This window comes from Euleptes europaea, chromosome 9 (assembly GCF_029931775.1).
Source record: "Euleptes europaea isolate rEulEur1 chromosome 9, rEulEur1.hap1, whole genome shotgun sequence".
Lineage (NCBI taxonomy): Eukaryota > Metazoa > Chordata > Lepidosauria > Squamata > Sphaerodactylidae > Euleptes > Euleptes europaea.
In genome coordinates, this window is record NC_079320.1 from 65,496,189 (window position 1) to 65,523,492 (window position 27,304).

Here is a 27,304-nt window from a genome sequence, read left to right on the forward strand (position 1 = left end):
TTCATTTGACGGAAGACAATGTAAAACACTGACCAGCCTAACAGAGTAATCCTGGACATGTATATTCAGAAGTAAGGGCTTTTCCGCATGGGGTTTTTTTCTTCGGGTCTGACCCCATACTGCTTCGGTTTATCCCCTGATTTCTGCATTCATTTTTGTCCCTTCAATTTTCACTTCATTTTTTGTTCATTTGTTTTCCCTTGGTGGTTTTCTGGCTCTTTTGAGACCACTTTTATCCAGATCGTTTTCTGGAAGCTGATTTTGAGTTGCCTTTTTCCTAGTTCATAATGTTACTATTGGTTTTGTTTGTCCCGCCCACCCACAACTTCCTCCAGCCCACTTTCCAGTGGTTGGGCTGTCATCATTAAACCACACCCTCTCCTCCCCAAGACAGATATTTCCTTTTTTAAAGGCCCTAAAATATTGATATAACGCTGTAGTGTTGCACTGATAGTTCAAGCAGCTTCTCTGAATTCCCAGCTTTCATTTCTTGCAGAAACACTCCTTTTTTAAAATGAATGAATGAAAGCTGGGAATTCAGAGAACCTGCTTAAAATATCAGTATAACACTACAGAGTTGTATTGATATTTTAGGGCAATTGTTTTTTAAAAAAAACCAAGGGTGTGCTGTAATGCCACCTATTATGGCTCCGCTGATGACAGGACCCTCCCTTGAAAATCCTCATTATTTAAGCCACATGCAGAAGAAAATAAAGTGATTCCACAACTGTAAAAATGCACAGGGAGAACCAACTTGTGGATCAACCCTGCCCAAACTGATTCTGATGCTTGTGGATTGACTCCCAAGAAAACCCTTGTGTGGAAAAGGTCTAAATCTCATTGAGTTCAATGGGACGGACTCCCTAGAAATCATGTTTAGGATTGCAATCTGGAAGTCCTAAAAAAATTGATGAGTGTTGTAGACGGATTAGGTGCTATGCCAGGAGCGTTGCCAGCTCTGGGTATGGACATTCCTGGAAATTTGGTGGGGGGCAGAGCCTGGGGAGGGCAGGGTTTGGGGAGGAGAGGGATCTCAGCAAGGTGTGATACCATACAGTCCACCTTCCAAAGCAGCCATTTTCTCCTGCCTGAGACCCTGCCTGAGACCCTGGAGAGCCGCTGCCGGTCTGAGTAGACAATGCTGACTTTGATGGACCAAGGGTCTGATTCAGTATAAGGCAGCTTCATATGTTCATATATATGTTCCAGGGGAACTGATCACTGTCCTCTGGAGACCAGTCGTAATTCCAGGAGCTCTCCAGACCCCATCTGGAGGTTGGCAACCCTATTATGAAGAAGAGCTGGAACTCAAAATAGACTGCACACCTATGATCCTAAGATTACATAAACCCCATTGAACAGCAAATACACAAGGGACCTAATTTGGGGAGGGGGTTCGCCCTTGAATCCAGATCCTATCCTTCCACTGATTTCTGTGGGACCTTTTCCCTATTAGGAAGTAGATCATGATGGGTCGCCATGTTAGTCTGTCACTAACAAGAGTCCAGCAGCACCTTGAAAACTAACACAATTTAGTGGTGACCAGAGCTTGGATCTCAACCTTTAAATACTGGCTTAAAATCCATTTTATGGCAAATCAAGGATCCCTTATGTTCCATCTGCTAAAATACATTTACAAAGTTAACTGGTTTTCCACTATTAACTAAACTTGGTCAGATTGGTATTGCCTTAGAGGAACTGTCAATGCTAGATGAAAAATCCTTGTTAAATACTATTAAACAAAGAATTTTAGACCAAGAACAACAAAAAAATATGTCCATTCACTCCACCGACATGCTTCTCTCTTTAATTAGGTTTACAGGTTAAATATGTGAAATTACAGCAGTACTTTGATATACCTGAAGAACCCCTTAAATGGAGGGCATTTATGCTCGCTAGGCTTAATGGCCTTACTTCGCAGGTACTAAATGGTAGGTTTAAAAATACCCCCTTTGAGAAAAGACTATGTGTATGTGGCCCGAGCCAACATGCTACGCTACAGCATATAATTATAAATTGTCATCTCCACGATGGCCCTCTTAAGAAAACAATTTTACCCTTGATTGATAAAATGAAATCTAGCCAAGAATCCTCCATATGCCAGATTTTAATGAACGATTCTATTCCTGAAGTCACTTCTAAGGTGGCGGAATTTCTGGTGGAAGTTGTCAAGACTAGGACCAAACTTTAAATTATATTTAAACTGAAAATGTATGGACAGATAATTTTGTGCACAATGCTATGTTTCTGACTATATGCCAATTAAAGGTCAATTGATTGATTGATTGATTAACACAATTTCTTGCAGGGTATGAGCTTTCCTGAGCCACAGTAGTGAGCTGTGGCTCAGGAAAGCTCATACCCTGCAAGAAACTGTGTTAGTCTTTAAGAAGCGACTGGACTCTTGGGGCGAAAACCCATGGGAAGTTTTGCCTTGGATTTGCTGCTCTCTAAATGCACACTTTCCCCAGTCAGATGCTCAGAACTCAACAATAAGCCCCGGTGCAGAGTTTTGAGAATTCAGATGGGGGAAACGTGCATCTAGAGAGCGGCAAATCCAAGGCAAAACCTCCCCGGGCGTTTTCACCCTTGCTCTTTTCTCCTTTTCCCTACTACAGCTGCAATCCCATAGATGCTTATTTGGCCGAGCGCTGCGTTGTCCTCCTGGGGTTCCGCTTCCAGGATTGAAAACCGTGAAAGGCAAGACAAAAGTCAGGCTAATACAACAGATGCCCCGACCGGGATGGCCCAGGCGAGCCTGATCTCATCAGATCTCAGAAGCTAAGCAGGGTCAGCCCTGGTTAGTATTTGGACGGGAGACCACCAAGGAAGTCCAGGGTTGCTGTGCAGAGGAAGGCACTGGCAAACCACCTCTGCTCGTCTCTTGCCTTGAAAACCCCAAATGGGGTCGCCATAAGTCGGCTGCGACTTGACGGCACTTTAGACACACACACAATACAACAGATGGGGGAAAGAGAGCGAGGAGGCCAGCGACCAGGAGGGGTGGGGCACCCAAGGTTGGGGGGGGGAGGCAGTGGGCGTGGCCTCCGGAACTTCAGCGGTGGGCTGAAGTTTATTCTAGGCTGGGAGAGGCTTTTTTGGCGCTGCAAACCGAAGGGGGGGTGGCGCAAGGCGAGCTGGCCGCGCAGGAGGCCGCCCGGCGGCTCGCCATCCCGGATCTCCGCCTGGGAGCGGCGCGGAGGCGGCTGGGGGCGCTTCCTCGACGGGGAGGAGAGCGCGGAGGAGAGGCGGGGCGGGGGTCCGGGCGCCTGGAGGGCCGGCCGCCGGCGGAGGGCGGGCTGAGCGGAGGCGCTGCCCCGAGGAGCCGTCGCGGGGCCGCCTCTCCCGCGCCTGCCGCTGGCGCCGCCGCCGCCTCTCCCGTCGAGGCGCCCCGAGGAGCGGGAGATGATGATCCTGACGCGTAAGTGAGCCCGGCCTTTTGGGGTTGCGATCCGGGGATGGCTGCAGCGGGGAGGACTCGGGCCGCGGGGCCGGGCGTCGGCGGGCGGCGCTCTGCACGCGCCCAGAGGAGCCGCCCCGCTGGACAGTCTCCGCTCGCGCTGCCCTCGAGGAGGGAGAAGGCGAGGCTGCGGCCGGCGGGGGGGGGGGTGGATCGCGGCCCTCCGGGGCGATCCCGGCGCAGGAGGAGGAGGCGCAGCCTTTGCTCCCGCGGTGGCCCCGCTGGAATCCGGGACGGGGTCTGGGGCGGGCAGAGTCGAAAGGGCAATGGGGAGAGAGCACGTAGGCTCGGGGGGGGTGCGGCCGCCTCCTTCTGCGGAGACTCTCTCTGTCTGGCGCGTCTCCGGAGGATCTGGTTTGTTTCACCGGCGGCGCTGTCCGTCTCCGCGCCCGCTTCTCGCACCGGCGGGGTTTTGAATTTCTCCGTCGCGAAGGGAAGCGGCGCAGTGTCCTTTGCACGGGAAGTTTTGCCTTGGGTTTGCCTCTCTCTCGAGGCACATTTTGCCCTGACCTGGAGGGCCCAGGCGGGCCTGATCTCGTCAGATCTCAGAAGCTAAGCAGGGTCAGCCCTGGTTAGCATTTGGATGGGAGACCACCAAGGAAGACCAGGGTTGCTGTGCAGAGGAAGGCTCTGGCAAACCACCTCTGCTCGTCTCTTGCCATGAAACCCCCCCCCAAAAAAAAAAGGGGTCGCCATAAGTCAGCTGTGACTTGACGGCACTTTACACACACGCACACACACACAGAGGCACATTTCCCCCATCCCAATTCTCAGAACTCAACAATAAGCCCCCATGCAGAGTTTTGGGGATTCGGATGGGGAAACTGTGCCTCTAGAGAGGGGCAGATCCAAGGCGAAATCTCCCATGAATAAATTACCCTTGTTCTTCCATTCGGCCTTTTTCTTATCCAGAAAGGGTTTGGGGCATCTTACAGTCTGACCAGTTCCTTTCTCTGTCTTGTCTGTCTGTTGTTGTTCTGAAATATCCCCACGGATGAAACTGACCAAGGAAATGACATCCCATTTTCCCAAAGGAGGGTAATTGACAAGTTCCGAGGGACAAGAGAAGAGGAAACCCGGCTGGTCAAAAGCACCGTGGGCAGCTTTCCTTGAAATGTGTTTTAGATTTAGACCACCACAAGACCCCCCCCACCCCCCAATTTCAAGCCAAAATGCCCTCTGAGATGGTATTCATCTCAGCCGCTTGGAACCCCGCGGGGGGGGGGGGTGAGGCCAAAGATGAAAGGGTTAAATGAGGGTGTGTGACTTTTCTTTTTTTCAAATGCCCAAGAGAAGGAAGCCAACAATCCCCTTTTGAAGTTTTCAATAATTAGTCTGGTGGCTCCGAGGAGCCAGATGCCTCCCTCCACCCACCCACCCACCCCCCAGCAGTGGTGCCCTGGCTGATGATGTCATCTGGCAAACCTTTGATCCCTTTCAGGGAGCAACACCCCCTGCCAGTCATAAACAATCTCTTACATTTCCAGCGCAAACAGAAAACAAATTCTTTTTGTTGTCTGGCTACCTTAGGTACCACCCTCCCCCCCCCCCGCCCCCTCCCTTCCTTCACACAGACCTGCCAATGGCGTGCTTACAGCATCAATGTGAAGAACATGTTTCTATTAAGCTAATGGAGCCCCTACCTGAATAGCAGTCAATTAGATGTATCACATTTAAGTTAATAGTCTAGCAGGCGAGTGTGGTTTTTAAAGGTTTTTTTCCTCCCATCATAGAATCATAGAGTTGGAAGGGACCCACCAGGGACATCTAGTCCAACCCCCTGCACAATGCAAGAAATTCACAACTACCTCTCCCCCCACACACCCAGTGACCCCTACTCCATGCCCAGAAGATGGCCAAGATGCCCTCCCTCTCACCATCTGCCTAAGGTCATAGAATCAGCATTGCTGACAGATGGCCATCTAACCTCTTCTTTAAAACCTCCAGGGAAGGAGAGCTTACCACCTCCCAAGGAAGCCTGTTCCACTGAGGAACCACTCTAACTGTTCTTCCTAATGTCGACGGAAACTCTTTTGATTTAATTTTTTAAAAAAGCCCCTTTAAAGTATGCATTTATCAGTGGTCGTTGTCATTTTTTTTATGCACCCAGTTTGCTTCAGGGCAGAAGAAAAGTTATTCGTTCTGAATATAAAAGGTTAATTATCATCCCTTTTCGATGCTGTTTTCAGCTTGCTTTTTTGCATCCGGACAAGGAGCAGACATCCTTCCTTTAAATGACCATGCATGCAGGCAACACCAAGTTTTTCTGTTTGTCCTCACTGACAAAGTCACAACTGAACATAGTAAACTTTAGCCCTCTGCTGAGCCGGGTCATTGATCCACCTCTGCCAGGACTGCTCGCTGCCTGTCAGCCCAGGAGCCTTGCCTGCTACCCAAGAGCCTTCCCAATGAAGATGGCTGGTACTGATGCAATGATGCGATGCTTGCATAGAAATTTGTTGTCCCATTGAGTTATGGCTCCTTACCAGAAAAATTTGGGAGGGGCTGTGGCACAATTGTAAAGCATCTGCTTGACATGCGATCCCCGGCTTGTCCAGTTAAAAGGGTCAGGCGGTAGGAGTGTGAAAAAGCAGAGACTTTTTTTGCTGTGGCCCCTTTCGAGATCGTCTTGTCTGGCCTTTTTATGGAAACGAGCTAAGGTGTAGCTTTACAGTATTTGGAAACAAATATTGTTTTTGCTGTTGCTTTTATTGTTCCTTTTAATGTTTATCAGTTTTGCAAAGGGAGACACTGCTGGAGAGTCAGCATGGTGCAGTGGTTAAGAGCAGTGGTTTGGAGTGGTGGGCTCTGATCTGGAGAACCAGGTTTGAGTCCCCACTCCTCCACATGGGTGGCGGACGCTAATCTGGTGAACCAGGTTGGTTTCCCCACTTCTACACATGAAGCTAGCGGGGTAACCTTGGGCTAGTCACAGTTCTCTTAGAGCTCTCTCAGCCTCACCTACCTCACAGGGTGTCTATTGTGTGGAGGGGAGAGGAAGGTGATTGTAAGGCAGTTTGATTCTTCCTTAAGTGGTAGAGAAAGTTGGCATATAAAAACCAACTCTTCTTTCTCTACTCACTCTCACCAAATTCTCCTCTTTATCCCATCTGGTCTTTGTTCATGCAGGTCCTATGAGCCCCAGATAGCCTTTTTGGGTGATCAGAGAAGACCCCTCCACCTACTTAAACCAGCAGAAAAGCTAGATCCAGGCTAAATTTTCCAGGAGCGTAATGTAACTTTCCTGTCCTCCCCCTTTTCACAGCAGTCCACTGATCTCCACAAAATGCTGCTCCCACAGGATGGGGGACCCCGAGCAACAATAAGGGCAGGTCAGCAGCAAGAAGGGGGCATTGGTGGTCTTTGCCAGAGCAGTCTGGATCCAATCCATTAAACACACCACCCTGTGATCTGTGGCGCAAGGTGGTTAAAAAATATTGTTAATAAAATATAAATAGATCAGCTGAACTGTTGAGCCACACGTTCTGGGTCTGTTATGGGCTTTCAGAAGGTGCACAGCAGAATTCATGAGTTTGGCCTCTGAGGAAGAGGTGCTTGTGTTTGATGTTGTGCTAAAGTGCCAGACCAGTTGCATAAGAACATGCTGTGCAGACGTCACTCAAAAAAAATGCATCCCTAATCGTTATGATCAAGAAGGTGATATGTGCCGTGGATGTGCGTCCCATGTTCTGTTTCCAGGTTTTCCTGGAAACACACCATTTCTAAGCTGCTCTGTACCTTGAACTCATGAAGCTGTCTAATACTGAATCAGACCATTGGTCCCTCAAGGTCTGCATCTCTACTCTGACTGGCAGCAGCTCTCCAGGGTGCCAGGCAGAGGTTTTTCATTTCACCTGTGGCCTGCTCCTTTTAACTGGAGATGCCAATGAGAATCTGGGACCTTCTGCATGTCAACCGAATGCTTTACCGCTGAGCCACAGCCCCTCCCTGATAGATCTTGCATCTTGCATGTCTGCTAAACAGCAAAGGGGTATATACATTTCAGAAAGCAACAGTCACGGATATACTTCAAACGGAACATTTCCATGTTTTCTGAGTGGTTCTTTCATTTCATTATCAAAACAGCTTTTAATTTATTATTAAGAATACATATTAAAACATTTGTATCCCACCTTTTGACAAACAGTGCTCCCAAGGCAGCTCACAACAGTATAAAATGTTGTCAATTACATTTTTTAACTCGGGGAGTTTAAAGACCTATTCGGAGGTTTGCAGAGCAGACATTTTCTGAAAGCAAAATAATAGAAGATGAGTGAATATGCGCATGTGATAGGTGGTGCACAGCACATCTGAAATCCCAATCTCGGTGCAGACGACAGCCATTTCCTACACAGTAAAGTTCTAACTGGAAGAAATTCTGGGAGATCTGTGATCAGGGTTTTTTTCTTGAAAATAACAGCCACGCAAGGCCCCATGTTGGCGCAGGATAGCAAAACGGGAGAAGGGTTTCACCCATTCCCGGACTCCATTGCCCAGATCTGAAAAAGTCCCATGGTGCAGCTCTTTGCCCTGGTGCAACTGTCAGTTGGGTTGTTGTGTGATAACATGGGTTGTGGTTCAGCCTAGCCCTTAATAGTTTCCTGGGCATCAAGAGATCTAGATTGCTGATGACCCCAGGCAGGAAAGGAGGTCTTGCGAGATGACCTCGCTCAGCTGAGGTTCTGCCCCCAGCTCCCTGGAGATGAAATTTCAGGCAATATGGCAGAATGTTTTGCCTGTTAGCAGTATGCCTCGAGGTTTCGACTTACACCTCATCTAGCTAAAATAGTGGATTTTCTTTTCTCCCCCACACCCTGTTTTTTAAAGTGCCGAGCTTGCGGTTTGAGGGATTGTAACCTTATCACGGTCATCAATTACAAATGCATTTTCTGTCACGAGCAAGTGGGATCTAGTGAGGGTCTCTGCCGGATCAAAAAATTCCCAGAAGTGGGGATATTCAAGCTCTGGTTACCGTTTGCAATCCTATTTGCGATGGACTAGACAGAAGATAATAGCCAAGCAGATTGTGGAGTGCTTTTGGTGTTTGAGCATCTATCATCTGCTCACACTTTGATTAATTCAGCATGCATCTGGCTAGTGGCTTGTTGCTGGAGTGTTCATTAATCTACACCTTAGCTAATTGACTTCTAGGTGTCTTAATAGGTTGGATTTGGCCTATCAGGGTATCTTTGAAGTTGAACCAGATGGCATTATTATACTTCAACCTTCTACTTTGATTTTTCTAACCACAGAAGAAAGTTCACATTGAAGCTGCCTTCTACTGAATCAGACCCTTGGTCCATCAAAGTCAGTATTGACTGCTCAGACCAGCAGTGGCTCTCCAGGGTCTCAGGCAGAGTTCTTTCACAGCACCTGCTTGCCTAGTCCCTTTAACTGGAGATGCTTGGGATTGAACCTGGGACCTTCTGCATGCCAAGCAGATGCTCTACCACTGAGCCACAGCCCCTGATGATGATGATGATGTATTCGATTTTTAGGCTGCTCTATCCCAACATGTCAGGCTCAGAGCAACTTACAACAATGTTATACAATTAAAATGAATACGATAGATAATCTAAAACTATAACATCAATTAAAATTAACAACATCCTTAACATACAACAGCAACATTAATCCTTCCACACTGAGAAATAACAATTAATAAACATTTTCCAAAATAGAAGAAAAGGAGGGGGATGGAGGAGATGGGAGGCCAGCAGAATAAAAACCACTGCTGTCCATTTGCCCAGTGGAACAACTTCCTCTTACAGGCCCTGTAGAATTGATTTAAATCCCGCAAGGCCCAGATCTCATTCAGCAGGGTGTTCCACCAGGTCCCGGGGCCAGAGCCAAAAAGTCCCAGATTGGAGTCCACCGTTCCAAACCACCACTCTTAACCACTACACCACGCTGGCTCTCAGAGACTGGTGTTACTTGAGCATTGTGCTGTGCCCACCTCTGCCCCTCCCCCCGCAAAATGAGTGGGCAGTGGTCTCGAGGATGCAGCCGCTGGCTGGGTGGCGAGGGAGACATGGTGCAGCCATGCATATTGTCTGCTCTAGCATGTTACTGCTCTAGCTGAAGGGAATAGCTGTTTACAAGCCTGAATTGTGATTCCCTGCATATGCTTTCCTTCCCAGGGAATGGGAAAAGTGAATGTTCTGCAGATGTGCCTGAAAGTCATTACTCCCAGTCATTCTGTGAAGTCCCACTTTGGTCTGATTTCTGAAGTGGCTGTGTACAGGTTGATTGGGGGGAGGTGTTATCTGTACTTCAGGCATGAACAGATTAAGAGGTTGGCGCGTTTGCCGGTTCTCTTTCACCAGTCCTTTGACAAGCGTTCAGTTTTATGAGATTCAGGAGAGGCTATTAATGGTTGCAGGGAACTTTTACTTGGAAGTTCATGGGTCTCCAATAAATTACAGTCATGTCCCTTCTAAGATTTCCCAGACATTTTAGCCTTGTGGTCTCTTGCAGGAGAAATCTGACTGGAATGTCTTTGCAAAACGCAGAGATCATCTTTAGATAGTTTAGGGTGCACAGCAGGAGCAATACTAGCTGTAAGATTTATTTTTTTAAAAATTCCCCTGAACATTTTAGAATAAGCAGTGAACTACTTGAACGGTATAATGTTTGGAGTTGATCAAACAATCTACATACAGATACAGTCTCATGTTGAGCCCTGGTCATGAGTGTCTTTTTTGCACATGTTTACATGTTGCAACTTCTCTTTGAGTCTGACGCTGTGCAGAATTAGATTCATGCTTCCCAACTGAATAAACTTTGCAGATAAGCAGTCTGTTTGTGTTTTCAACAATGCAGCTGTCTAGATTGATCAGTGAATAAAACCGTATTAGTATTGCTTTTAAGAGCTAAAAGTGTTTCCTTGTATTCATATGAGACCCAGTCGTTCTCGTATAGTGGTATCTGAAATAGATGCAGAATCCCCACCAATAAGAACGACCCCTTTTGCCATAATGTAAAAGGGAAGTCTCAAGAGCAAGACCTAGAAAGGGGCAATAGAGCTAGGGTTGCCAGCTCTAGGTTGGGGAATACCTGGAGATTTTGTGGGTGGAGCCTGAAGAGGGTGGGGTTTGGAGAGGGGAGGGACTTCAATGCCATAGAGTCCAATTGCCAAAGCGGCCACTTTCTCTAGGGGAACTGATCTCTGTTGCCTGGAGATCAGTTGTAATAGCAGGAGATCTCCAGCCCCCAACTGGAGGTTGGCAACCCTAAGCAGAGCACATGCTTTAGAGGCAGAAGAAGATCCTGGCTTCCATCCCTGGGATCTCTAGGTAATAAATTGGATCTTGGGTATACAAGGCTAAATGACTGAATGGTTTAGTTCAGTATAAGGCAGGTTCCTATGTTACCACATCAGTTTAACCATTCTGCCCCTTTTATCAAAGCCTGGGGGCAACCCATGCTTGTAGGAATATCACACTGGGATCTGAGTGGTAGAGGTGGTTCAACACCATGGCTTCCCAGTCCGGAGTATTTAGCATGAAACTGTATTGATAGGATATAACCTGGGTTCCTTATGGAGTCAAGATAGGATTCTGGAATTTCCCCGTAGGCGTCGGAGGGGACATAGTTGAAGCCTGTGGCCTATGAAAGGGAATGGGGGGGGATTGAGACGTGTCACACAGGATGGTCCATTATTGTAAACAGGAGTTTCTCATACTTTACTAGCAACAGGAAGAAGGAAATGAGGCTATGCAGCCAAACTGACAGACTCCAGACAATGCTAGGACCCACCCTTGCATCGCACAAATTGCCAGAAGAGCCAAAGACATAAAAATAACTTCAGATGTTTCCCCTTCCTTTTTATGCTTATTACAGAAGTATAACCAAATCCAGTACTAACAGTCCTACATTGAATTTTCTTTGTTGTTGTTGCATGATGGTGATATTTGGAGAAGGATAATGAGCTCAGTGGTAGATCACCTGCTTTGCATGTAGAGAAGAGCCTGGGTTTGGCCCCTGGCATCTCCAGTTTAAAAGCTCGGGAAGTGGGTGATGTGAAAAGACCTCCACCTGAGGCCCTGGAGAGCTGCTGCCAGACATAGACAATTCTTATCACGCTAGGCCATTGGCCTCTTAGCATTCAGTGCACGTGCAGCAGCCCAATAGGGCAAATAATGCCATCCACTGCCCCTGAGCTGTTTCAGCTCCCAAAAATGGCACAGGGAGGAATGCAGGATCCCCTCTTTCCTCCACCCCCCCCAATGGTCCAAATCTAAGTAGGGTTGCCAGGTCACTCTTTGCTACCAACGGGAGGTTTTGGGGGTGGAGCCTGAGGAGGGTGGGGTTTGGGGAGGGGAGGGACTCCAATGCCATAGAGTCCAATTGCCAAAGCGCCCATTTTCTCCATCAGCTATTAGCTGGAGATTAGTTGTACTAGCAGATCTCCAGCTAGTACCTGAAGGCAGGCAACCCTACAGTCTAAATCAGGCTCCTGATGCACTTTTACACAAGAGTTGCTGCTCGGGCTGAACTCGTGTAGTTGCCAACCTCCAGGAACTAGCTGGAGATCTCCTGCAATAACAACTGATCTCCAGCCGATAGAGATCAGTTCACCTGGAGAAAATGGCCGCTTTGGCAATTGGACTCCATGACATTGAAGTCCGTCCCCTCCCCAAACCCCGCCCTCCTCAGGCTCCACCCCAAAAATCTGCTGGTGGTGAAGAGGGACCTGGCAACCCTATGTAAAGTGCAGTATGTAGTTTGACCCTCAGGAGAAGGCAGCTTTGTGTGTTCATGTGGCCAGTCCATTCCTGTGTGTCCAAAGGGGGACCTGCAGACCTCACCCACAGCTGTGAGATTCATGAGTTCCCGTTTTGCACACACAAAAGTGTGCCTTTTGCAATTCTGTGTAATGTGTATCAATGCTTAGGACTTCATTTCTCAAGCTTTATTTTTAGGAGTAGCAAATAGACCTGGGTAAAACAGTTTTGAATCCCAGGATAGCCATGGAATTGTTGGGGTAGTCTTGGAGCAGAACCTTCCCTTGACTCCAGTTTCCTCCTTTCTCAAAGGGTTACTGTCAAGGATATGTGAGGTGATGAAATGCGACCAGCCTTCAACTTTACTGTAGAGCGAACTCAGCCCAAGTGGCTGTATTGTGCAATCCAGGGTTGCGCAATTCCCCCAAGCATCCTCTCTGTAACTGCAATATATTCTTGGGCGTTTCACCACTTCGTTGGGACACCTCAAAAATAATTGCAATTGCTTGGGTTTTGCCAGGCCCTTTACTCTGTAAGTCTGTTTAAAAAAGAAATCTGGTAAAAATCTTAACCAACAATTTACCCATTTTTCTAGATATTTGAAAGCTCAGAATCTATGAATCTATTTTGGGTGTCATGGAAACTACTTCCAGTGAGTTAAGCAATTCCAGGGGCATGTCTTACTTTATTCCTGTCCTACAAGGGGTCAGAGTGACTTATAAATAATTCTGTCAGGCAGAGGATGTCAAGATGTCTTTGTTTTTGATTGTATGGCTGATAAGTATCAAGGAATGTGAAGGCCGTTGTTTTTCCAGCAGAGAGACTGTGAATTAGTGGGATGGCATATTCTTTCTTAGGCCAAGGCTACAAACACAACTGTTGATTTGTTCCATCGCGGTCTTGTAAATTCCACCATTTCAATTATAATGTGTCTGGAACCATTCCAATAATCATGTGTCTGGAATGCCATGGTAGGTGTATCTGGATGAGTGTATATATAGAGGTAGAGATAGAGAGCTATAGATAGATATAAATTTTTCTGTCAAGTCACCCATGGCCACTGTGGCAATTGGACTCTATGGCATTGAAGTCCCTACCCTCCCAAAGCCCCACCCTCCTCAGGCTCCGCTCCAAAAACCTTCAGGTATTTTCCAACCCAAAGCTGGCAACCCTGCTTAGCTTCTGACATCTGTCAAGATCAGGCTAGCCTGGGGCTAACCAGGCCCGTGAACGCACCAGCAACTTACCTCGCAATTTACACACGTCCAGTACGAAAGCATCCAAGACGAGTTTAAATTTCTGTTCCCACCGCGCCGCCTTTCTCCGCTTCATTTGATAAGCCCAGACCGGCACTCTCTCCACACATGCCCCGTCGGCTTCTCCAAGCAAGGACAGCGATTGGTCCTGCGTTAGTAAGGGAGGCGGGGGGAGTGCGGGGGTTGGCTGGCAGCAGGAAGTGGATGGAACACGCGTTGCATGTTCCCACTTAAAGGCACCTGGTGTGGAGGACGCTTTATTTTTTTTAATTCGCTCTATAAGCGGATGCGCTTAACGTGGCGAAATTGCGCTCTGGAGACGTCCTTGGAATCCTTCGGGTGAGTTGAAGTGGGAACATGCAGGGAAAGGCCCAGAATTCGGAGCTGCAAACGTGCAGTGCGGACATGGCCCAGGTCAGGGCGATATATATATTGTGTGCATGCGTACTGGAGGATAATGATTCTGTGAATGTGCTTCATGGGAGCATTGTGTTGTGTATACAAATTCTGATGTTGGCACCCTGTACAGTCCTACATTCGGGTCCCTGGGAGTTACTCAGCCTTGTCTGGCTTCTGAAACTTCTGCCAGTATCATCCATACACTATATCATTGTCACCATGTGGACTGGAATAAAACTTGGTCTTCTAAGTGTAAAAGAAGGAACCTGGAGTTCTCACAGAAGCTGGATTCTGTCTCTCATACCATAGTCTGAAATTTTTCTGCCATTTTGAAGAATCAGGACATACCTGGAAAGCTGAGCAAAGAGGAATGCATAAATGGCCCTAGAGAAATGGCTTCTGGGGGAAGATGAAGGAAAGAGCAGGTATGGTTGAAGAGGTGGCCAGAGGATGGGAAGTCAGGGAAAGATGGTGGGAAATGGACAAGTGGTAGAGAAGTAGAGAGAGAAGAATGATGAAAGGGACCCAGAGGGCCAAAAGAAGGAGATGGAGACATGGATGGGCAATATGTTCAGGATAGTCAAGAGTATGTACTTCTTTACTCAATGTGTTGTAGGACTAACTTCTAGTGAACATCATGATGGTCACAGGCATTGATAGCTTTTAAAGGGGATGGGGCAGATTCATGGAGGAGAAGTCCATCAGTGGCTAAAAGGAACCTCCGCATTCAGAGGCAGAACACCTTTTAAGAGGAAGCAGCATCTGGGGGGAAACCTCGGCATTTATGTCCTGTTTGTTGGCCCAGTGGGCCAGTTGGTTGGCCACTGTATTAAACAGGATGCTGAACTAGATGGGCCAGTAGTCTGATTCAGCGGGGCTCTTTTTATTGGGAGGGGCTGTGGCTCAGTGGTAGAGCATGTGCTTGGCAAGCAGAAGGCCCCAGGTTCAATCCCCATCCTCTCTAGTTTAAAGGGACCAGGCAAGTAGGTGATGCAAAAGACTTCTGCCTGAGACCATGGAGAACCGCTGCTGGTCTGAGTAGAGAGCCAGCATGGTGTAGTGGTTAAGAACGGAGGTTTGGAGCGGTGGAGACTGATCTGGAGAACCGGGTTTGATTCCCCATTCCTCCACATGAGCAGCGGAGGCTAATCTGGTGAACTGGATTTGTTTCCCCACTCCTACGCATGAAGCCAGCTGGGTGACCTTGGGCAAGTCATTCTCTCTCAGCCTCACCTACATCACAGGGTGTCTGTTGTGGGGAGGGGAAGGGAAGGTGATTGTAAGCCGGTTTGATTCTCCCTTAAGTTGCAGAGAAAGTCAGCATGTAAAAGCCAACTTTCCTTCTCCTTCTTCTCCACCACAATGATGGACCAATGGTCCGATGCAGTATAAAGCAGCTTCATGTGTTCATGTGAGGAGGATTTGGGCAGTGTTGAGCACCAAACGGAGCCTCGTTGTGTCTAATATTCTTTCCAGTAGGACAGAGCTTGAGAATTACTACGGCTCCAAGCTATGGTAACAACATGCTGAGCCTACCTAGGGAGACAGCTGGTTGAAGCGCTGATAGCTAGTCCTATACCTCAATCCCAAATATATTTACTTGGAAATCTCGTTGGTTTCAGCGGGAGCAGGACTGCAGCTGTGGAGGCTGCTGTTCTGTTTTACTCTTGAAATAATGACATTTTATATTTTGGGCCTTGGCCAAATACATTCTGGAGGGTCATGAGTTTGTCTACGAAGCTTCCTCACTGCTGCCTTTTCTGGTGTCACTTGGTGAAACTCATCTGGTTAATGTCTGTATTTCTGTGGATCCTGGAAGCTGCAGTTGGAGGATCTGAGAAGGGAAGCTGCTGTTCCGACTAGGTGCTATTTTCCTGTGTGTTTATGGAGGATTGGATTATTTTCCATGGATGTAAACTAGGAGGCAAAGAAAGGAACCAAAAAAGTAAGCTCCTGCACTTATTTGAATATAACATGTAAGTGTCTTCGCACACTAGCAAAGCTGCCCCCTCCCTCCCAGATACCTTAATGAGAATTAGTCTTGGTAAAATTGAAATACTGTACAACTCTGGGCATCCTTAATGCAAACTCAACAGCCTTCTAAAAGTGAGATGAAGAAGAAGAGTTGGTTTTTATATGCCGATTTTCTCTACCTTTTTTAAGGAGAATCAAACCAGCTTACAATCACCTTCCCTTCCCCTCCCCACAACAGACACCTTATGAGGTAGGTGAGACTGAGAGAGCTCTAAGAGAGCTGTGACTAGCCCAAAGTCACCCAGCTGGCTTCATGTGGAGGAGTAGGGAAACCAACCCAGTTCTCCAGATTAGAGTCCACCACTCTTAACCGCTACACCACTCTGTATATACAAGTGCTCAGGAAACTAATTGTCTGGTTCAATATCAATTATTGTTTTCTTACGCATTCAAGCACACCTATACTGTTTAAACATTGGCAGGATGACACACATGACCAAGCTCGCCCCAGAGTATTATGGGCTTTTGGTACCATCCTAACAAGTAGTAAAAAGAAAGAGAATTGTGGGGAATCTTACAAAGTGACGGAGTGGTAAATCTCCTGACCATTTAGCAGGATTCTGAGGCATTCCGTTTACCAAGTGGGTAATGTTCACACTGTAGTAAGATACCATTTGGTTAATGCTGATGCAGTCATCCTAGACTAAGCTGATTTTTATTTTTTAAACTTTTTTTTCCACAGTCCCTTTTTAAGGAAAAGGAATGGAAAACCAGACCATTTGTGTGTCTGCATGCAGGAAACATAAATAACGGAAGTTCCTCGCATACCCTCTGTTAAAAAACAAAACAGGACAGCTCAGCTTAATGGGCTCTTGAGATTTATTTGTCACTGTTAATAAATCTGATAGTGCTAAACTTAGGATCAGAGAAAAACACATTCACCTCCTTTTGTCCTTTCTTTAGTATGTATGGGACCAGTTAGCAGTTAATTCCAGGGAGTCATAAATAAATATTTTTATCATTTTACAGGATGTCAGTTTCATTGCTAATCTGGTTGCACCAACAAATCGGAGAATTCTCCTGAATGTTGTTGACGCCGGCAAAATTTGGTAAAACAGCTGCTTTCAAAATGAATCTATGAAGATTCATATCAACTGTACTGGTGTAGAGGCATCGCAATGTTCTGTTGAATCATATCGGGATGTTTCTGTCCACTGTTCAAGTGGATTTAGGAGTACCGTATTTTCTCTGGATTGCTTTAGTTTTCTTCAACCCTTTGTGCAACTTTGTTGAGAGACAGGAAGAGTGTCATCCTTCTTAATTCCATCCTGGTATCAATTTAGGATGTTGACTTGGGGAGATTTTAACAAGGTAGGATTCTTACCGTTGTGTAAAGACACCACTCTACTGTCCCAGATTCTTACCCCATCCTCTTTTTTGCTTTTCAGACACTGCTGCGTAACATCCTGCACACATTTCTTGTACTATTTAAAATAACCAGCATGATACCAAATTGGATTGGGATCTGGGACACCCTTGTTCAGATCCCCATTCTGCCGTAAAAGCTTGCTGCATGACCCATGGCCATTCACTCTTTCTCAGGTTAACATATTTCTCACAGTGTTACTGTTAGGATTGCCAGCTCTGGGTTGGGAATGAAATGAAGAAGGAGGAGGAGGAGGAGTTGGTTTTTATATGACAACTTTTTCTACCACTTAAGGCAGAATCAAACCGGCTTACAATCACCTTCTCTTCCCCACAGCAGACACCCTGTGAGGTAGGTGGGGCTGAGAGGGCTCTTAATGGAACTGTGACTAGCCCAAGGTCACCCAGCTGGCTTCATGTGGAGGAGTGGGGAAACCAATCCAGTTCACCAGATTAGCCTCCGCCGCTCATGTGGAGGAGTGGGGAATCGAACCCGGTTCTCCAGATCAGACTCCACCGCTCCAAACCACCGCTGTTAACCACTACACCATGCTGGCTCTCGCTAGAAATGAAAGGGCTAAAATCAACCTATTCTATGGTTCTTCTGGTAGCACGATGAAATTTAAACTTGGTTGTATTCTTGTTCACTTTGTGATTAGGCTTCTCCATTCTGTGGCTTGGGGGGGAAATCTCTTCCCATATTTGGGCAGATCATTTCTGAAGTGTCATCGTGAGACACTGGAATGGTTTAGTACTTTGTTGCTTTCTAGGATTGTTCTTGTTAGAAAGCAAATGTAATTCCTTGAAAAGCCCCATGCACTGCTAATTAAGGGGAAAGAATGAAAGAGGAGCTCTGTGAAGGAAGTAAAAAAAATGTATCGAATGATATTTGGCAAGAAGCAGTGGAAAAGGAGAGGCACGTGTGTTAGTAAGACTTAACAATTGATGTATGCAAAGTTTTTTGTTAGTTGCCCAAGTGGGTCAACTAAGAAAACCCAAACCCTGCCTTCCTCAGGCTCCACCGCCCCTTCCAAATCTCCAGGTATTTCCCAACCCAGAGCTGGCAACCCTATAAGGTACAGCGGTAGATGGGTGGCAGGAGAAGAACAGAGCAGGGGACCTATTTACTAAAGCTAGTTGGAGACAGTAGATTTCTGTCCAGGGTTTCAGAAAGGGTTCCTGAGACATATCCATCAGAATATTTTCTTTGTACAATATTGCAGTGACATAGGCTTAGTTAGAAACACATACAGTTTTTAAGCCTTAAGTCCAGTGTTCGTACAAACCAGCCAAGATATTATCAGATCAAACAATAGCAAGAGAGGCTTAGGAATACCTATTTTTAGCTTCTGTTTGGGCTGTCTTGTCCTAGTTTCACAGGAAGCGTCGCTGTATCTAGTTTCAAAGTCCTTGCTGCCAACTGGATAGCAAAATCTACACATCAAGACCAGGCGTGAAATGGGGGGGGGGATTCTGCATATCTGGGGGAACCTCCAGAAATGCAGAAAAACGTGGTTCGCCTTCCATAATCGGCAGAATTAGGACAAACAAAAAACGAAAAAGGGTCCCTGCAGTCTCTGAACACATCTAGGATGCATTACAGACCTGTAAGGTTAGAAAGGCTATTAAAATAGCTCCTGAACTCTTGTGAGACTTTGGATGACATTTTGGGTTCCCTTAGCAACCTTGCGGGAAGGCAAGACCTCCAGCTCCTGTGGAGCTGTGATGCTGTGTTGACACATTGTAGTGAATATGTTGCTGAGGCCTGCCACTGGGATCCTTGCTTTTGCTCTCATAATTTTTAGGTGAGGGGCTGTAGCTCAGTGGTAGAGCATCTGCTTGGCATGCAGAAGGTCCCAGGTTCAATCCCCACCATCTCCAGTTAAAGGGCCCAGGCAAGTAGGTGATGCAAAAGACTTCTGCCTGAGACCCTGGAGAGCTGCTGCCAGTCTGAGTAGACAATACTGACCTTGATGGACTAAGGGTCTGAGTCAGTATAAGGCAGCTTCATATGTTCATGTGTAATCTGAAAAGGATTTAGAATTAGCATATTTAGGACATAAAATTCCCAGTATTTGTCTTGCAGCCTGAACCTATCCAAAGCAATGGGCTTAGGTGTGCCCACTGATGCTAGGAATTAGGCTTTCTAGATTCAAGCCTATGCGGGTATCTCACCTTGCAGTTACACCCTGCAGAAAAGCAGCCATCCTTCATTTATAAAGAGACAAATGGGATGAAGTATTTAGTAGAAGCCAATCGCAAAAAAGGAACCTTGATGTCAGATTTGTTGTATGCATGGGATTGCAGCATCATAAATATTATCCCTTTTTTCAGGAAAATTTCAACTTTGCTGAAACACATATGCTGTAACCTAGGTTGACACAAATTTCAGCTCATGAAGCTGGATGCAGCATGCTGACATTATGGCATGGGGGTAGATAGGTTAGGCAGTCCTAGGTACTCTGCAAAAAGAGAGAGTTCCTAAGCTAGAGTTGCCAACCTCCAAGTAGTAGCTGGAGATCTCCTGCTATTACAACTGATCTCCAGCCGATGGAGATCACTTGGAGAAAATGGCCGCTTTGGCAAATGGACTCTATGGCATTGAAGTCCCTCTTCTCCCCAAACCCTGCCCTCCTCAGGCTCTGCCCCAAAAATCTCCAGGTATTTCCCAGCCCGGAACTGGCAACCCTATCCTAAGCCCTATTGGGGCCTGTTACATTCAGCTGGAGGGCTGCAGTCAGTGGCTTGGGCCACAAGCTGTGCTTTAACTACTATTGCATCTGTCCTGTTATGCATCCAGCAAGACATTTATTATATTTCCAAAAAAAATTAAGGGGGGAAAGTTGAAAGCTTCACATCAATGTGTCTTGCCAAATCTCTCATCATTTTCATGTAAACTGTTTTGCCCTTGTCCATTAAGGAGATCAAATGGGGCCTTGAGTGAATAAGGAGTAAGAATCTGATTGTTCACCGCTACCTGTTTAGTCAAGTAAAACCTGAGTGGCAGGTTAAATTCATCTTACGCAAAATGGTTTTGAGCAGGAAGAAAAACGTTTGGATTTCAAACAGCTTTTAATGTCTTATAAATGAATTAAAATGTGTATTTCAAAATGTTGACTATCAAGAGCCAAGCTCAGATGTCCATAGATACATCATTTGAGCTAGGGCTGGGGCTGTTTTGGGGGGAAAACGAGCAGTTATGGGCGTTGCCTTAGCTGCCAAACAACTGTCTTTGATTTTTCCTCTAAAATTGATTCCCTTTTAGTTAAAAAAAAGAAAAGAAAGAAAATCCACTTAAATCTAGCGAGTATGTGATAAAGAAAAGAGGATGTTCTTGAAAATTGCTACTGACAGCTGGATTTTTAAGTTTGGCTTTCTTACATGGAAATCATTTTTATGGTTTCCCATTCTGTCATAAATGAAGCTTCAACAATTTATGGGCCTAGCTAATTACTGGTATTGACTTTCAGAGGAGATCACATCTAATCCAGCTGTTCCCGTGTTTCCCCATGTATCATTTCTGCGTCCCCCTTCTTCTTCTTCTTCCCTGCTTCTCTTTCCCTGTGAGTTTTTATGAGCAGGGCTTGTTCCAAAACAACAGAACATAAATATTATCTCCCTGTTTTGTAATTTCCCTTGAAAAGGATAGGACCTCCCGGTTACAAACTCTGCTTTCACTGCGTTCAGTGCCGTGGCTCAGAGTAAACCTCATTGTCAGACCTCCAGACTCTGCTCTGGGAACTTGGCCTAGAACTGAAATTGTTGCAGACAGATTTGCCTCTTGCTGTCAGGGCCGGACTAAATGTATTGACCGCACAGTAGGGTTGCCAGGTTCCTCTTCGCCACCGGTGGGAGGTTTTGGGGGCGGAGCCTGAGGAGGGCAGGTTTGGGGAGAGGAGGGACTTTAATGCCATAGAGCCCAATTGTCGAAGTGGCCATTTTCTCCAGGGGAACTGATCTCTATCGGCTGGAGATGAATTGTAATAGCGGGAGATCTCCAGTTAGTACCTGGAGGTTGGCAACCCTACTGCACAGCCTTGTACAGAATCAGTTCTACCACTCACTGTAAATGGGCAGTGGGGGAGTTTTCAGGGCAGGGAGGATGGGAGTTGAGAGCTGTTTCCCCCACCCCTTCCCAGCCAAGCCCTCTCTCTTTCTCTAACACTGCTTTGTATTGGTTTTTCTTCCAGCAGTGGTTATTGCTAGTCATGGATAAAAACAGCTTTAAACATGTATTCAGGTAGAATTGTATGGTAGGGTTGCCAGCCCTCCCCCTCCCCCGGCCACTGGTGGTAGATTGGGGGGGAGGTAGGGTTAAGTTTGCCAACTTCCAGGGACTAGCTGGAGATCTCCTGCTATTATAACTAATCTCCAGCCGATAGAGATCAGTTCCCCTGGAGAAAATGGCCGCTTTGGCATAGGTAGGGTTGCCAGATCCAGATTGGGAAACTCCTGGAGATTTGGGGATGGAACCTAGGGAGGACAGGGACCTCAGTGGGGTACAGTGCCATACAGTCAAACCTCCAAAGCATCCGTTTTCTCTAGGGGAATTGATCTCTGTAGTATGGAGATGAGGCGTAATTCCAGGGGATGAGATTGTCCAGCAGCCTTCTACCATACCATCATTTATAGTATTGCCCTCCAACCTGGTTCCTGTCCAGTTGAGAATTAGATGAGGTGAAGGCAGAAAGGGAGCAAAGCAAAGGTGGTGTACGTTGAGAGGACATCTCCCAGTCGCTCAGGCCAATAAGAAAGCCCAACCAATTTAGAAGGCCCAGGGAATATCATCTGCCCTACTACTGCCATATTGGTGCGTCGAGGCTGAAGTGTTGCCAGGTCCCTCTTTGCCACCAGCGGGAGGTTTTGGGGGCGGAGCCTGAGGAGGGCAGGGTTTGGGGAGGGACTTCCATGCCATAGAGTCCAATTGCCAAAGCAGCCATTTTCTCCAGGGGAACTGATCTCTGTCGGCTGAAGAACAATTGTAATAGTAGGAGATCTCCAGCTAGTACCTGGAGGTTGGCAACTGTACTGAAGGGACTAATAGGCAGTGAATCCCCACCAGACCTACAAGTCCAAGAGCTATGAGTCTGAATCCTGGCAAGGTGTGTCTTCCTTAGGTTAGCATTGTAGTTTCCCAGACAAGCATCAGAATTGCCTAGGCAGTATTCACTTTAGTTAAAAAGAGAAAGATTCCCCCCCCCCCACACACACACACACATATTCCCACTCATATAGCACTAGTTTGTTGGAATTGAACCTAAATCCCTATTAAGTTCTGGCTTCCCCCTTTGTGACACAGTACAGCCAAGGCTCCAGAGAAGTCAATTGGAACTTTGAATTTTCATCCAGATTTTTACCTGTCAGCCTTGGTCTGAATTCTGGGAAGAGAATCCAAATTAATCAGATGCGTTGGCATGCTTGATATGAAAACAGAGCATGTAACCGAAGGATCTGCACATACTCCCTTGCTCCACGCCTCGTGTGCATACTTGCGAACGGTTGCATCCTGCCAAAATATGTACTGCTTTTGCTGGAGTAAAGTGCAAAAGGCAGTAAGTGGAGTTGGAGCAAATAAACTGGATGGAAACTGAGTAACTCATAAATACCTCGGAGACCTCCACTGCTCCTCTGCTGTTAACTTGGATAGTAAATGTGTGCTTGAGTGTGCCGTTACACAATGTGGCTGTTGTTCTTAGGATTTAGGTCCACTGGTATTATTTACATGAAGTGGAAGGCTTAGGCATTAGCTTCACTAGGTATTTCAATCTGAAAAGTACTTGTACCAAGTCATGAATGCAATGCTGAAATAAGACATTTTTACTTAAAAGTTGTTGTTGTTTTTTGTTAGTGGTATTAATTTTGCCTGTGTTAGGTAATAACGGGCACCCATTTAGTTGTGCCGGGGTTTATTTTTACAAAGATGTCTGAGCCGGCAGCAGAGTCCTGACCCAGGGACCTCCATTGTTAACTGGGCGACGAACGGCGCCTCTTTAGCCTGTGGACCTTTGTAAGCCGCAGCTCGCCGCAGAAGCCTTTTAATGTGCCCATGCTCTAGAGTGCAGCCATTAAGTGGAAGGCTGAGCTGAGCATAATTTCAACCACATCTGGGGCGAATGGAATTAAAGTGCTTTTGTAAAGCTGGGCTATACAAGATGAGTTTTTCTCCCTCTCGCATAATACTAGAACCACGGGGTCATCTGCTGAAGCTGGAGGACGAGAGATTCAAAACAGATAAAAGGAAGTATTTTTTCGCACAACGCATAGTTAAATTGTGGAACTCCCTTCCCCAGGATGTGGTGATGGCTGCCAACTTGGAAGGCTTTAAGAGGGGGGAGTGGACATATTCATGGAGGAAAGGGGTATTCATGGCTATTAGTTAGAATGGATACTAGTCATGCTGCATACCTATTCTCTCTAGTTTCAGAGGAGCATGCCTACTAACTTAGGTGCTGTGGAACACAGGCAGGATGGTGCTGCTGCAGTTGTGGGCTTGTTTGTGGGCTTCCTTGAGGCACCTGGTTGGCCACTGTGTGAACAGACAGCTGGACTTGATGGGCCTTGGTCTGATCCAGCAGGGCCTTTCTTATGCTCTTATGACATAAGAACATAGAATGCCAAAGCTTGGTAATAAGCTGCATCTCACCAAGGTTGCCCCATGAATTTAAATGCATGTTCCTTGGCAAGTCATCGCTTACGATGTGTGCCTTCCTTCTTTTCCAGAAATTGAGGCCAAGGAAGCATGCGACTGGCTGCGGGCAGCAGGGTTCCCACAGTATGCTCAGCTCTATGAGGGTAAGTAAGATCGCTATTCAGGGCGGAGGTGGGCTGAAGTACTAGCTAGTCCTTGAAATGTTTCATCCGTTGCATTGATGCACACGTGTGCATTTTGAGTGTGTGTAGGTTCAATCCCGACGTCTACATTTTAAAGGACCGAGTAGTGGCTAATAGGAAAGACCTCTGCCTGAGACCGTGGAGAATCACTGCCGCTCTGGTGTGGTATCAGGCAGTGTTCCTGTGTTCAAATGAGCTCTCCATTGGGCCTCCAGGGCCTTGCTACTGTGGACAAGGCCACCAGCTCTCAGCCTAACCCAACTCATAGGATTTATGTGAGAATAAAATAGAAGAGGGTAAAACCAAGTAAAAGCCTGAGCTCCTTGAAGGAAGGGTAGGATTACAATCAGATCAATCTGGTTCACACCCGATGCCCTGAGGTGGCTGTGGTAAGGTTTCCAGGTTCCTCTTCACCACTGGCGGGAGGTTTTTAGGGCGGAGCCTGAGGGGGCGGGGTTTGGGGAAGGGAAAGACTTCAGTGCCATAGAGTCCAATTGCCAAAGTGGCCATTTTCTCCAGGTGAACTAATCTCTATTGGCTGGAGATCAGTTGTAATAGCAGGAGATTTTGGACTACTTATGTATTTTGGACTAGTTGGAGTTTCTGCATTGTGTGTATGAATTGTGAATATATTTTTTTGATTATTTTGAGCTTGGGTGCTGTTTATTCTTTATAACTAACGTTGTTACAGCACACGTTTCAATCATTGAGTCTATACTATTACCTGGAGTTTGGCAATGCTACTCTGTGGGTCTAATTATTCTTATTGCTATCCATGGAGATGGTGTTAATAATAAGGCCCTTTTAGTGTGAAGATTCCTGCATCCTGATGTTTGGTCTGAAGAAGATTTGGTTTTTATACCCCCACTTTTCTCTACCATAAGGAGTCTCAAAGTGGCATACTTTAGGGGAAGGATTCCCTTCCCCCCCCCCACAACAGGCACCTTGTGAGGTAGGTGGGGCTGAGAGAGTTCTGAGAGAACTGTGACTAGCCCAAGGTCACCCAGTAGGCTTCATGTGGAGGAGAGGGAAATCCAACCTAGTTCTCCAGATTAGAGTCCGCCGCTGATAACCACCACACCACTCTGGCTCTCTGCTAACCCTGATCAATCAAGTGAGATCTGGAGAGAGACTAGGAGACCTGAGACACCTATTGTCTTCCATTTTTATTTAGCCCAAAGGTGTGGTGTCTGTATTACAGGGATGAAAAGTTAGCTTTAAAAATAGGACTGATGTTGATTAAGACAAAAAAACATAAGAAAGCCTGCAGTTCCTTTAGGGCTGTAAAATCCCATGGGATGGCTCAGAAGACTTCTCACCATGGGACGGAACGTCCCAACCGCACCGCCTCTGCACAGCTGCTAGTTACCAACTGCATAGAGATGGGTCATTATTTGCAGCACTGGAAGTGAACAGCAGTGCTAAGCAGGCATCCTCGACAAGTGATGGAGAAGGGCTTTAAATTTGCAGCTGCAGTGGCGATGGGGGCGATAATTGCACTTGCAGAGACAACACTTGGCAGCGCTTTTGTTTATCTGTTTAGGAACTGAATTTCCTTCTATTATGTTCCTCACATGTGGGGTTGACAACGTGCCAAGAAAAGCTTTTTTAAAAAAAAATCTGAGTGCCGGGGAACTGTGGCTATTGTTCGGCTCCATTGTTCAGAATCCTGTATTTGGACATGTTTGCTTTTGCGAACGTTGATTTCTTTGCTCTGCTGATATGCAAAATCTCTAGGGCATCGGGCGAGTCACAAGTTGTCAGCCCGACTTACCACACAGGGTTGTTGGGAGGATAAAAAGGAGGAGAGGAGAAGGACGTTAAGCCGCTTTTGGGTCTCCGGTGGGGAGAAAAGTGAGATCTAACTCAAATAAATAAATACTGCCCACTAGACGCCCATTATAGCCTGCCTGGTTCAACCCCTTGTTTTTGCTGTCCAAGGCCAGCCGCAATTGAGAAGCTTTCTTGATCCCTTGATAGTTCATCACACATATAATGATTATTATTTATAGGCTTGCCAGGTCCCTCTTCACCACCGGCGGGAGGTTTTTGGGGCAGAGCCTGAAGAGGGCAGGGTCTGGGGAGGGGAGGGACTTCAATGCCATAGAGTCCAATTGCCAAAGTGGCCATTTTCTCCAGGGGAACTGATCTCTGTCGGCGGGAGATCAGTTGTAATAGAAGGAGATCTCCAGCTGGTACCTGGAGGTTGGAAACCCTAATTATTTACGAAGTGCCTAGCAACTGGGCGCTGTACAAAAGTATGCTTAAAAGAGAAAGACACGCCCATGGCTAGCGACTGCATTTGGTTTGTAGGGCCATAAATTGTTCAAGGGTGAGCTCAGCTTGCAATTCTGTTTGGATGCTGATTTTCCTCCGAAGGTTCCCAGGGCTGTGCTTGCTTGGGCTCACATCCGCAGTCTCGACTTCCTTCCCTTCCAATCCACATTCCGTCAGCAAAACAAACAGTTGGGCTTATCTGCATCTGAGGACTTCTTATCTCTTAGTGATTGACCTATTATCATATATCTGCTGGCAGGATGCATTTGGCCTGGCCTTGCAAAATGTCTTCGAATGGTATTTCATTGTCTTTGCTTTTGTTTGTTTATTCGCTTATGTGCATTTTTTATCCCATCTTTGCTGTAAACTGCAACTGGTTTATCCCTCCATTTGATCCACACAACAGCCCTATGAGGTAGGTTGGGTTTGGGGAGAGCGCCTGGTCCAAAGTCACCCACTGAATTTTGGGGCAGAGGAAGGTTTTGAACCCAGGTCCTACTTCGGTATTCTAACCACTGCACCACACTGGCTGTTCATTCCATATATCTGATGAATTAGAAGAAGAGGAGTTGGTTTTTATACCCAGCTTTTCTCTACCTTTAAGGAGTCTCAAAGCATCTTACAATCGCCTTCCCTGCCCCACAACAAGCACCTTGTGAGATGGGGGGGGGCTGAGAGAGTTCAGAGAGAACTGTGACTAGCCCAGGGTCACTCAGCAGGCTTCATGGGAGGAAGTGGGGAATTGAATCTGGTTCACCAGATTTGAGTCTGCCACTCATGTGGAGGAGTAGGGAATCAAACCCAGTTCTCCAGATTAGAGTCCACCACTCCTAACCACTACACCATGCTGGCTCTTGGCCTTGGTCACAAATGTGTTAGTTTTTAATATGCTACAGAATATTTTTCTTGTTCTTCCTACAAAAACAATTTGAAATCATTGTTCTTCTCAGTCTACT

The 27,304-nt window shown here is 46.6% G+C and overlaps 1 protein-coding gene across 3 annotated transcripts in view; it reads left to right on the top strand.

Moving 5' to 3' along the window:
- The window catches only part of DLC1 (DLC1 Rho GTPase activating protein), a 295,408-nt gene that overhangs the window by 232,594 nt on the left and 35,510 nt on the right, over positions 1–27,304 (top strand). For 2 of the 3 annotated variants that reach the window (XM_056855264.1, XM_056855262.1), the window contains one exon: positions 23,961–24,032. In XM_056855264.1, coding sequence (XP_056711242.1) covers positions 23,961–24,032 — 72 coding nt within the window. Of the gene's footprint in view, positions 1–3,402; positions 3,422–23,960; positions 24,033–27,304 lie in introns of those variants that run through there. The other variant, XM_056855263.1, reaches the window with a different exon arrangement.